At 34.1% G+C, this 11,777-nt stretch overlaps 1 protein-coding gene across 1 annotated transcript in view; it reads right to left on the minus strand.

The window, feature by feature from the left end:
- Positions 1 to 574: 574 nt before the first annotated feature.
- Positions 575 to 11,777, minus strand: part of PCNX1 (pecanex 1) — a 219,248-nt gene continuing 208,045 nt past the window's right edge. The window contains 2 exon segments of the mRNA XM_036737003.1: positions 575 to 6,093; positions 11,224 to 11,364. Of these exon segments, the coding sequence (XP_036592898.1) occupies positions 5,953 to 6,093; positions 11,224 to 11,364 (282 nt within the window). The 3' untranslated portion in view covers positions 575 to 5,952.

Raw genomic sequence — 11,777 nt, forward strand, 5'->3', positions numbered from 1 at the left:
AGATTACTGTAATGACTGGTGAACTCTATAAAGAAGTTGGTCCCTGCCTAATTTTCTTGACAGTGAACAAAAGGCTGTATTCTCAAGTGATATCACACCTTAGTGTAGAATTTAACATAACCCTTACATTTTCTACATGAGAAACACTTCTTATTACAATATTCTTAGCCCATGCATAGCCTATTTAGCTATTTTTTTGTGTTCCTGTATTAGATGTTTGAAACTCCAATATTCTCTCCCCAAACTTCGTTTGTGCTTACAATCTGGCATAAAGGTCTATTTGTCTAATCTCCTATAAGACATATTATTATTATTATAGGATCACAGTTTTAGAACTGGAAGGGACATGGTTCAACCCTCTTATTTTCAGAGAAAGAAAACAGAACCTAGGAAGATTAAGTGACTTAGCCAAAGTCACACAGGGAATAAGCATCAGAGAGCCAGGGTTTGAATCCAGGTCTTTGGGGTCAGTGTTCAAGCCAATGAGACAACAGCATTTTAAGGAACAGTGTAATTAATTCTTCTACCTTTCTTAGAAGTTAAGATGTGGGGAGATAAAGAAGAACCACACACAAAAAATGAAAAAAAAATTTATTTCCTCAGTGTTTTATCCACTGTCAATACTGTCCTTTTGTTGCAACACATTTGCAAAACAAAAACAAAAAAAACCTCAGCTTTTATTTTCCATTTAAAACAACTACAATATTTACAGGCTGTTTCCAATAACACACACGCAGACACACTCACAGACACACGTGAGTACATATATCCCTATTTCCAATCAATATCCATATGCTGGTAGAGGCAATGTATGCTTTTCAGAGCCCATTATCAGAAAAAGTAAACCCATTATTTCACCCTCACACCTTCCTTCCTACTAGCTACTTTATATATTCCTCCTTCTAATTCCTCATGTAAAGCTCACACATAAGGTTAATGTGTTCAATTTAAGGATGCAACTTTACTTACATGGTGAGTTTTTAAAAAGAAAAAACAGACATGATTTTTCCCCATTTCTATTTTTTCAATTGTGGAATCAAGCTTTATATTCTGAAGGCTTGTGAAACTTAAGTATGTTACGCACTGGAGGTCATTTGGAGCAGCCATCCTTGTATCCACTTCTTTATTTTGAAAACAGAACAAGTCCTGAACTGGGGGAACAACAATTAGCAGTCCATTCTCACCACTGTGCTAAATGACCTTCATTTCTTCCAGTCTGGCTCTATCAAGTCAGAAGTCATTAAGTATGAGCATAATGAAGATTACAGGAGAACAGATATAACCCTATATAATAGGTATAAAAGCCTTGAAACCAAGTTGTCATAGAACACTGGTGTTATTAATCTGCTCTGGTTTCTCCAAATTTTTGAAAGTCTTAATACGAAGTCTTCTACAATTTAGAGATGAGGCATTCATTTCAAAAAAAAGTTATTCGCCCTAGTTTAGGAACGATATACGGTCCATTTAAAAGTTCATTTAAATAATATTGGGGCAATAGTTAACAGTGGCTATACATTATCTGCATAATTAATTCCTTCCCATTTAGAACTTTTAGCTAAACATTTAACCAGTTTGAAATGAGTAAATTTGGAAGCATATCATTCAGACTTTTGTGGTGGGGGAGGGGTGGAAGGAACAAAACGATAAAATATTTTGCTTTATGTTCCTTGGGAATTGGAGATCTGAAGTTTGCTAAGGAAAACAATTAAGACACTCTCTTCCTTCAGCGATACCTGAATACCCAAACCCTGACCTCCAACAAACATCCATTTCCATGTAAGACTGAAAAGTGAAGTTATATGACCAATGCCTTTTCAAAGTAAGATACATATCTATATATCTATAAAGATATATGACGCTATCATAGTTCTGGATAAAAATATCTACATAATTAAAATTCAAGTAAAAGCCTTCAGAAATAGTAAAGACAGATTTTTAGATCCAGTACGACAATGAAATACATCAACGACAAAGCACTAGTGGGACCTTGTCCAAACAAGATAATCAATAATTCCAGTAATTTTTTAATAATCATCTCACATGATGAAAGTAGGAATATGTCAAGCACTTCTATTAGCATGAATATCTACACTTTTAAAAGACCTAAATTTGTCCACATTGATGAAAAGATAATTAAAATAAAACAACACAAGAACAGTAACAATTGACAAGCAGAAACAATATCCATGGAAGAATAACTCAAATAACTCAAAGTAGTAAGTCATAAATCCATCTGGCAGACATTTTAAAGTTGGCTAATAGGATAAGACATCTTTTCAGGCACTAGATAAATCATACATATAAATGCCTCAGGCTTTTAATTAATGATCCGATAAAGCAATCCGTCAACTTACATTCCAAGGTGGAGGCAGAATTGATGTTCAGCTGACAAAGTGCCATCTACTAAGGTTAAAAGATGCGTGTTTCAATATTTAATGAGCCTTTAAAAATTCATTAAAGTTGGATGCTGGAGAAACAAAACAGTAAACCAAAAACTCAAGAAGTATAAGGAAAGTATATCTGCTCAACAAGTTGGATTTTCTTGCTGAAACTACCACTTTGATTGTTTGGCACATGATCTATAGATATAGTTTTCTTTTACTTCATTAAGGATAAGTACTGGTAGTACTTTTAATAGTACCACATACTTCCTTGTATAACTCCTTTTCTAATATAAGAAATGCAGTGAAGGTAGGTCATAACTTCACTACTTTTGGTAAAAGGAAAGGTTAAATTCTCATAGTGATACGTCCCCCTACCCTTTCCCTCTAAGTCACTAGTATTTTATACTTGGAAAATAGGATACATGAACTAGATTTAGAAAGTTTAACTTTCTTTAGTGAAAAGTAATCATGTAAGGTCTTTATGAATATTATATTCAGAAAAAGAAGGGATCATACTGACTTAAGAACTTGAAAGTGAACCAATGGACTCATTCAAAGCTTTTCTGCTGGGGCTACTCTAAAAGAAAAACTTAACAAATCATAACCATCAAATATCCCACTTCTGATAGAAAAGGAGGTGAGAAAACAGACACCAAAGATACACTTCTAATTTTTATGAATTACAAAGGCTGATGGAGCATATAAATTTCAGTGCTTTCAAAATATGGGCCTCTAAAACTCTTTCACATATAAGAACTAAGTTGTGAGTTATTTAAACATAAGAGCTACAAAACAGCTTCAGTCTAGGATCTTGTAAATATTTTGTGGATCAATGAAAAAGGTTAAGAGGGCACACCAAATAGAATACCCTTTTGAGGATTAAAGACAAGAAAAACAACTTGACTTTCCCCCTTTTTACACTGGAGAAATTATAAATGCTTTCTAAACTGCAAATACATGATATAAAAGAATATATCATAGCTACTGGTGGTAGAACTATGCCAAGGTATGAGTCACTTGTACAAACTGGAAAGAATACCAATGAGGATAACATTCAAGGTGTTCCAATTTGTAAAATTCTGAGATTAGGTTTTTCAAATGGAAAAGAGAGGGCTTTTATGTATAATTTTGCTTTTCTTAAAGAGGTTTTCAAGGATCAACAATTCTTATTTCTTGATATCAATGGATTACATTCTAACAAAATCTAACTCCTAGCGAAGAACATCTATTTTTCTCTTGAAATGAAAGCTCACTTATTGCACTTGAGACTTCTTTTGAAGTAAAGTTGCCATTATGATCAATTTAATATTTTTCTAGAAATATGCCTAGCTCCTGATTACACCACCCATGTGGAATTCTTTTATGAGAACAAATCAGAATACTCCTGCTAAACCTGGAAAGACTTCTCTTTCATTTATCCTTATGCCTTATTCCTAACCCATCAATGAAGAGACCACATACATTTCAAAAAGAAGAGAATGCATAAATCCTTTTAAAAGGGTAGACCTACTCCTTATAGTAAAAGGAATCAACATGAAACTTTGATGATGTACCTTACTTATATAAAGCAAATTTATACATGCTATAATGTATGTATCAGGGAAATAATAAGCTGCCAATTAAAAAATGTCAGGCCACACAAAAGTCTGATGGAAAAAAAAAAACTCAGCTTATACATTGCTTCAATAGTACAGCTGATATACCATTATTGAATGTACAATTCTGAAAGAGGGAATTTTAACAGTGTACCAACTTGAACAAAACCCAACACAATACACAATGGGTATTTGAACCACATGCCATTTGGATCAGAAATAACTTTGAGTTAAAGCAGATGGATCTTTTAGCAGAACAGCAATTAATACCTTGGATTAATTCATTAATTTTCATCCCAGAAATAGATACTCCAAGATCTTCTTTGTGAAGCATTTCAATGCCTGAGGGAAACAATCATACCTCCTCCCAAGACAATTTAAACCGTCAGATCATATGGAGGTAGAAAGATGGCTGCTTCCAAATGATAAGCCTATGTATGCAGTCTCCTTCACACAGAGTCTCACACCAAAAGGGGAAAGACTCACAAAAGGGGAACTTTGCTCATGGAGTTAGGAAAGAATATTAAGAACTGCAAATTAAATCTAAGATGCAACTCCCACCCAACCTAATGTAAGCTTGAGTTATGCATATCCCTGAATACACACATTAGAAAACCTAATAAAATCTAGGATATGTGACAACACATGAATTAAGTCAACTTCACAGTTATAAATATTCAAAATTACAGTTATACAGAATATATAATCATAGGAAACAAAATTCAAGTAATAGAAAAAGAATGAAGAGAAAAGGAAAATAAAAGGCCAGGTGATTAAGGGTGATTTGATAGCAAGGGCTGCACCATCTGTATTATTTTGTTTTAAAAAAGTTTTTTACTTGGATAAAATATTGAATTGAAGCCAAATGCCTTCAAGATATGCTTACGAGGCCCTCAAGCGCTACAACCTCTTCACTCAGCTCTTTGAGATTTGTCCTCCCCTTGAAAAATTAAAACTTTTCTCTTGGAAACTGATAGCAACCTAACTAGTAAGGAGCAGAATCTCTAGGACTGCTGTAGAAAAACAGGATCTATCCTGCTGAACGGGGTGCTCATCCTTGATGTGGACACAGTAATTGGCAGTAGTGTTCACATTACCGAATGCACCACGAAAGATGGCTTTGGGAAACAACGCCGACATATACAGAGGTTCATCTCAAGATTTTGTATTCCATGTAAAGGAAACAACAAATGCACTGGTATGAAATCTAACCCACTAAACCAACCAAGGAAAAGGATGAGCAACACCGCTCCTGCCATCTGTGATTATGTGCGAAGGGAGGGGGCAAATCCCAGAGGCATTTTAAATAATGGTTTTCTTATCTTTATATATATTATATATATATATATATATATATAAATAAATGTTCTGAGCAATCTCAGACTTCTTAGTGCATTGCTGTAAAAAAATTAGTGCAGTTTTCTCATTAAAGTTTTTAGCTCACAAGGAATAAGATAAATCTGTCTGTTCATAGTCTCTTACTATGCATTAAACTTCTATACTGCTTTAGGCTGAACTGAAAGTTTGTACATAAGTTGATTTTTAAAAATTAAGGTAAGTGGATTTCATATGTTCTGTGACCAAACATAGCAATTATTTTTGGCAAATAAATTAGAAAAATATGATGAGTTCATATTTTAGAAATGAAGAGTTTGTTGATTTAAAGCATATGCAATGCATAGAAAAAGTTTTTTTTGTTTTTAAAGAGATGCTTCTTAATAAAATCTTTATCCTTCATGCAAAATGTTTCCTCAGCAGCGAACTTAAAAAAATATTTGAACTTTTTTTGGGGGATGGAAACAGTGGCAGGAGTGAGGGGGCAGGGAGAAAGAGGCTCATCTAAGCCCATTCTATTTGTTAAGTCCTCCCAAGCCTGAAGCGATTCCTGGGAGATTCTTCTACTCCCTCCATGCCTTTTCCAAAGTCTTGGGATTGAGGGAGGAAGAGATGAAATGTAGTCGTGAAACACGGGTTTACACTTCAGCCCCAAGTTCTAGAACTCCAGTTTCGATCACAGCAACATATTTATCATCAATCTGGACCAGGAGAATAGTCTTGTCTATGTGGGATCTACTACCTGGATCTCTGCTGCAAGGCACCCATCGGTGAATCACCTGGAGAAGCCACAATAAAATAAAAGTTAGTACCATTATCCTCTGGCTTAAGTTTTCTCCTCTAGGATAATGTGACAACATATATAAAATGAAGGGGCGTCAGTACATGATCTATAAGGCTTTTTTCCAGCTCTAAATCCTATGATCTTAATCAATACTCCAGCTCAGGACTTTGTACATCACAGAGCAAGATGTGACGTTAAAAACTTGAGATATGCTTTGAAAGGCTGATAATTGTTGGACTACTTAAAAAAAAACCAGCTTCCAGCTATACAGTGGCATGGGCAACACAAACTGTCCAGTATGGACAGTCTCAGAGAAATACTATTTTAGTAGCAACATACTATTTAGCACTAAATACTATTTTAGTAGTAATGAGGAATTGGCGGGAAAGGGGCTTATGATTGTTGTTGCCCTGTAGCTGAAGATTTTAATTCTCTAAAAGCAGGCCAGAGTAGAATCCTAGGCATGAAAGAAGACCTTTATACTAATAGATTGCTAGTTTCACAGGCAATTTTGACTACAGCAAGAAAATGTCAAACTTGAATCAAATACATGAACTAATTTCTTACCATTTAATACATGTTTTTTTGTTTTTCTAATTTCTACAAAACTGGAAAAAAAAAACACTCCTCCCTGGTTTTGTACATCAGAGATAGCCAACACCTGAATTTAATAGTTAATTCATAATTATCATTTAATAGTCAACTTATAATTATCCATGCTAACCAAAGTAGACACAGACACAATATATTAGGTAATGAAAAAATAATTTCTATTTGGCTTCAGAATATATTTTTATGTATTAATACCATGGTCTGAGATTTTGACAATTCACAACAATTTAAGCAAAATAGTGATGCTTCTGGGAGAAGAAAAGCCTTGAGAGCAATCTAACATCTCTTTTTGGTTCCTAGCCTACACTGTGTCACTCCTCAGACAGTAGTGAAGTACAAGGGAACTCGCATACTCCCATTAATTTTACTACTCTTACTACTGCCTGGCTAACATTCCCTAGAGGGTAGAAAAGGAGATTTAAGTGTTCTGCTTTAAGAAGTGAACGTGATCTCCAACTAGTGAGGAAACAGTACTACTGTACAATGCTTTGGCCATGTTACATCTAGGCCACTGTGTCCAATTCTGTTATATTTTACAAAGGATGCTAGGATGACAAGTGTGGTAGTGATTTTACTTGGCATCAGAGGGCAGAACTAGGACTAATGAAATAGAAATTATAGGGAGGTAGATATTGATTCAGTATAAGGGTAGTCAAGTTAACAATGAAAGCTGGTCCAAAATGGAATGGATGCCTTGGGTGGTCTTGAGTTTCTGGTCACTGAAGGTCCTCAGAGGTTGAATAACTACTTATAAAGGATGTTATAAGCAGAATTTCAACGAATAAAGTTTGTACCATAAACATTAAACTTTGATCTATGATAACTCAAGAGACAGTTCAGGATTTTGCAGTGTCCTCAAGGTCACTACAAATATCAATTATTATTATACAGCACTGTACATGCAGAAGGCATAGGAGACTGAGTTGAACCTACCAGTGTAGGATCATGCCATGGCCCCCTTCTCAGAATAATACTTTTAATTAAGCACATAAAATACAATGCATAGCATTACAAAGGAAACTAATTATATTTACAAAAATAAATTCAAGGTCCCTAGGTTGAGAACCACTGGTTTAGAATCTTGATAAATGGAATTTACATTTTTAGCCCCACATATTCCAAGTATGGCTATTTTTAATAATAAAAATTAAGGGCAATCCTAAAGGTGTTGAAGTGGTAATTTTAGGTGGATTTTTTTGTTGTTGTTGGAGCTGGAGAAGAATAGCTCAAAGAATAGATTATGACAGCTTGACAAAGAGGAAAAGAAAAATCTAGATGTGTTAACAACATCTCATGTTTCAGTAGGCTCATACATACCAAATGAGTAAAACTCAAGGCAAAATATTTGCCCACTAAAAATGAAAAGGTAAGAAGTATTGAAAAAAATCAAATGACAATTTATTCTATGATTCTAACCCTTCTATTTTTATTTTCCTCCTTCCCTTTTCCCTATGCCAAGCATTAAAATGGGCTAACACTCTGTGACTAACAAGGCTGGCAACTGATTCCAAAACAAGTCCCAAAAATGATCTTAAGGCAAGTGCCAAGGATTCTATGAACCACCATGGCTCCCGTGAGCTACAATGTGCCGATCGCCACAGCCCGTGACATATACAGTCAGGATAGGTCAAATATAAGTACCAAAAACTCTCATTCAGTTAAACGAACTTTTGAATAATTTGGCAGCTGACATTAACAAAGTCTACCCTATGTACATTAGAAACAGAGTTTAAAACTGGTACATTTACATCAAGCATATTCTTAAAACAAGATCATATATTATGTTTAACAAAGTAAGATAAAGAACAAGGCAGTGGTTTCCAAAACTTATGTAGTAATACTTCCTTTTTTTTGCCCCCTTTATCGTTTTTCACCACACTTTCATAAAACAATCTACACAATTCCCTTAGCTCACATTTTATTCGAGTAAAATTAAGAATACTACAATTTAATGACAAATAAACCATAAACACATACACAAGTATTTAATGATTAAAAACCTTTTATGATTTTTATATTTATAATTTCTAAAATAACCACAATAATATTATTGTTAATGTGACAGATGGGCTTGCCCTTCAGCACAAAGTTTCTAAACATGAGGCGTTACTCAGCTAGTAATAAAGATTGATATTTTGTTTGATAGCTATAGGAGAAAACCCCATTTCACATAAAAAATATCACGGACAGTAGTAAAATTTGTATAGTTTTGTCTGACAAACCGAAGAACTCTATTCATACATACACAAAACAGTAAAATTTTTAGGTTTCACTTTAATTCAATGTGTTACCACAAGACAAGGCTACCAATTATTCTTGTTCAGATGTAATAAGGCCATTTGTGGTATATCTGCCCATAACAAATGCGCTCCATATCCATAGAAATAACCAGGTCTTTAAAATAAAGTAATAATTGCTTAGATAGACTGGTCAAAGGAATGAATAATCAGGTCTTTACTCCCATTTCTTTTACAGAGCAGGTTTTTTTAATAGGGAAACATGAAAATATTACTTTGTAAACACTTTCATAAATGCAATCACCCACCTTATATTTCTGGATCCTAAAACATTCACCAAATGCACAGGTTTCAGAAGGTAAATTTTGTTATAAAAATTAATTTGCTTCTTTTATTATCTCTAAAAAAAAGGGCACTGCCTTATTTTAGCTTAAATGCCCTTTAAAGTGAATTGGCGCACAAAAACCAATATGTTTCAGAATACTACAGATGTCTATGTTTTGCCTCCATATTGTCAAAAACTTTTGCAAAATTTTCCTTCTAAGCGACAGTTTTTCATAAAAAATGATTACCCTTGTAACAATCTGAAAAACTGTCACATTTCTTGACACAACTGATTGGCTATAAGCATTCATTGTGTCCAAATTACACAAAGGGGTACATTCTAAAGTAATGCTTACAGACCTACATTTCATCCTGACATCAACTGAACTCCATTAGCTCACTGTGCAATACAATTTTTCCATATTAAACAATTTTAAATTAAAAAATAATCTCATATTAATAATTTCTCTTGGTATTGCACTGCTATAAAAAGATAAAAAAAAAAAAAGAAAGATTTCAGTTCCTTAATTAACCAACTGCACAGTTCTTTAGATATCTGGGGCAACTTTACTTATCAAGAAAGCGCTGGAACCATTCAAAACGGCTTTGCTTATGGTCTTCCAAGCATTATTTTGACCATATAAATAGCTGTTCTCTTATTGAACAAAACTTTTTACACTTAGCAATTCTGTGAGCAACTGCTTGCATCTTGAATGATTCAAGCAATCATTCTGATATCAGAGATGTGATTTCTTAAACTTCTTCACAAAATTGTTTGGTTTTTATTATAAAAGCATCTACTTTTCTCTGGAACAATTCTCATCTTGCTAACACTCTGTGTAGATTTTCAAAATATCACTTCAATTTATTAAGTTTCATGCTATCTATAATGAAAGCACTCATACAAAGCAAGCACAGCAATATTTCCTATTAAGGACAGTACTTGCAAATCCCAATGGCAAATGCAGTGGATTGAATTTTCTGGATTTGGACTTTCTACTTAATATTTCTACATTTCTGCTATTTAAACTGTCTCTTAAGGTTTTATTTGTACTAGCTATCAGTTGTTCCAGTGAATTCTCTTCAAACTAGCTATGTATTTATTCATCATGAAACAATATTATTTAACTATGATAAAAAATTTAAGACAATTCTATTTATATTTAATTGTTGAAAACTTTAAATGAATTTCTATAAATATTCTTGAGTTATTTAAAAAGTTGTCTTTTGGGTTAGACTAGCTAATTATATTGTAATTATCCAATATGTATGAGAAATAAACAGATGTTATGGGACTTTTAAGCTATGCAAAAGTTATTTAACTGAGGATTTACACATTTCGCACTCATCTGTATTGTAGGCCTATGCCGACTCACAGGAACAATTAGCATGTTGTATATTCATCGAAATTCGACAAGCCCTGATTCAAATTTGGTCTTGTTTTATAGAACATTAAATAATCACTGCCACTCCCTTCTCCATGTGCACTGAGTGTCAAAACCAAATTATAGAGCCAAATAACCAAAAAGCAGAATTTTATCACATATTCTGTCCTCACTAGAAATGACAATGAAGGGGTCCAGTGTCATATTTTTAATAAAAGGGGGCAACTATATCATTCTGGATGAGGAAGAACATGTAATTCCTTCATGAAATAGTACAGATGGATTTAAAATTCTATTTGTAATAAAATGATGCTTATCTAAGTAATTAAGAATATGCTGGAATAAGCATATATAATTTACCTCTCATATGTTTAGGAATTAAGAAAGAAAAGTCTCAGGAGACATAGCATTTTAAAAAAATCTTATCTCAGAAATATGGAAGGTCAAACTCAAAATGAGTAGTATAGAAGTCATCAGTCACCAAAAGCATGTTCTGAAATTCTGAAGTAATGCTTACTGTGCACTTTTAAAATCAAACCATGAAGCCAATTTTATAATAAGACTTACATGTCCTTCCATGCCTTCCTGAGGAGTCCAGTCTTTCCAGCTGTTTCTCCCAGCTTTTAACCGTATCCCCTCATCTGGCCACTGCAGCTCTTTCCTTTTTGACAGGTTGATCCCTTCCAAAATCTGAGTGGGATCCACAATCTATATTGTAAACAGAAATGGTATGATTAAAATGCATGCTTTTCCCTCTGTCTTAGCTTCATGAAAATTGTGGAACTCAAAAAAAAAAAAATGCTTGACATGACATTGCACTCTATGAATGTCCAGACCCAGACTGCATGTTAAAACAAGTAAGAGGGGCAGCTAGGTGGCGCAGTGAGTAGAGCACTAGCCCTGGAGTCAGGAAGACCCAAATTCAAACCTGGCCTCAGACATTTGACACACTTACTAGCTGTGTGACCTTGGGCAAGTCACTTAACCCCAATTGCCCTGTATTCCCCTCTCCAAAAAAAAAAGTGACAAACTTTAAAGGTCCTCTTTCAATTCCTTTCATCTGATTGTGAGGGCTTTTTACAGTAACCCAGTAAGGATGGCTGATAAGATGGTGGGAAAAT

The sequence above is a fragment of the Trichosurus vulpecula genome, chromosome 8 (genome assembly GCF_011100635.1).
Source record: "Trichosurus vulpecula isolate mTriVul1 chromosome 8, mTriVul1.pri, whole genome shotgun sequence".
Taxonomy (NCBI): domain Eukaryota; kingdom Metazoa; phylum Chordata; class Mammalia; order Diprotodontia; family Phalangeridae; genus Trichosurus; species Trichosurus vulpecula.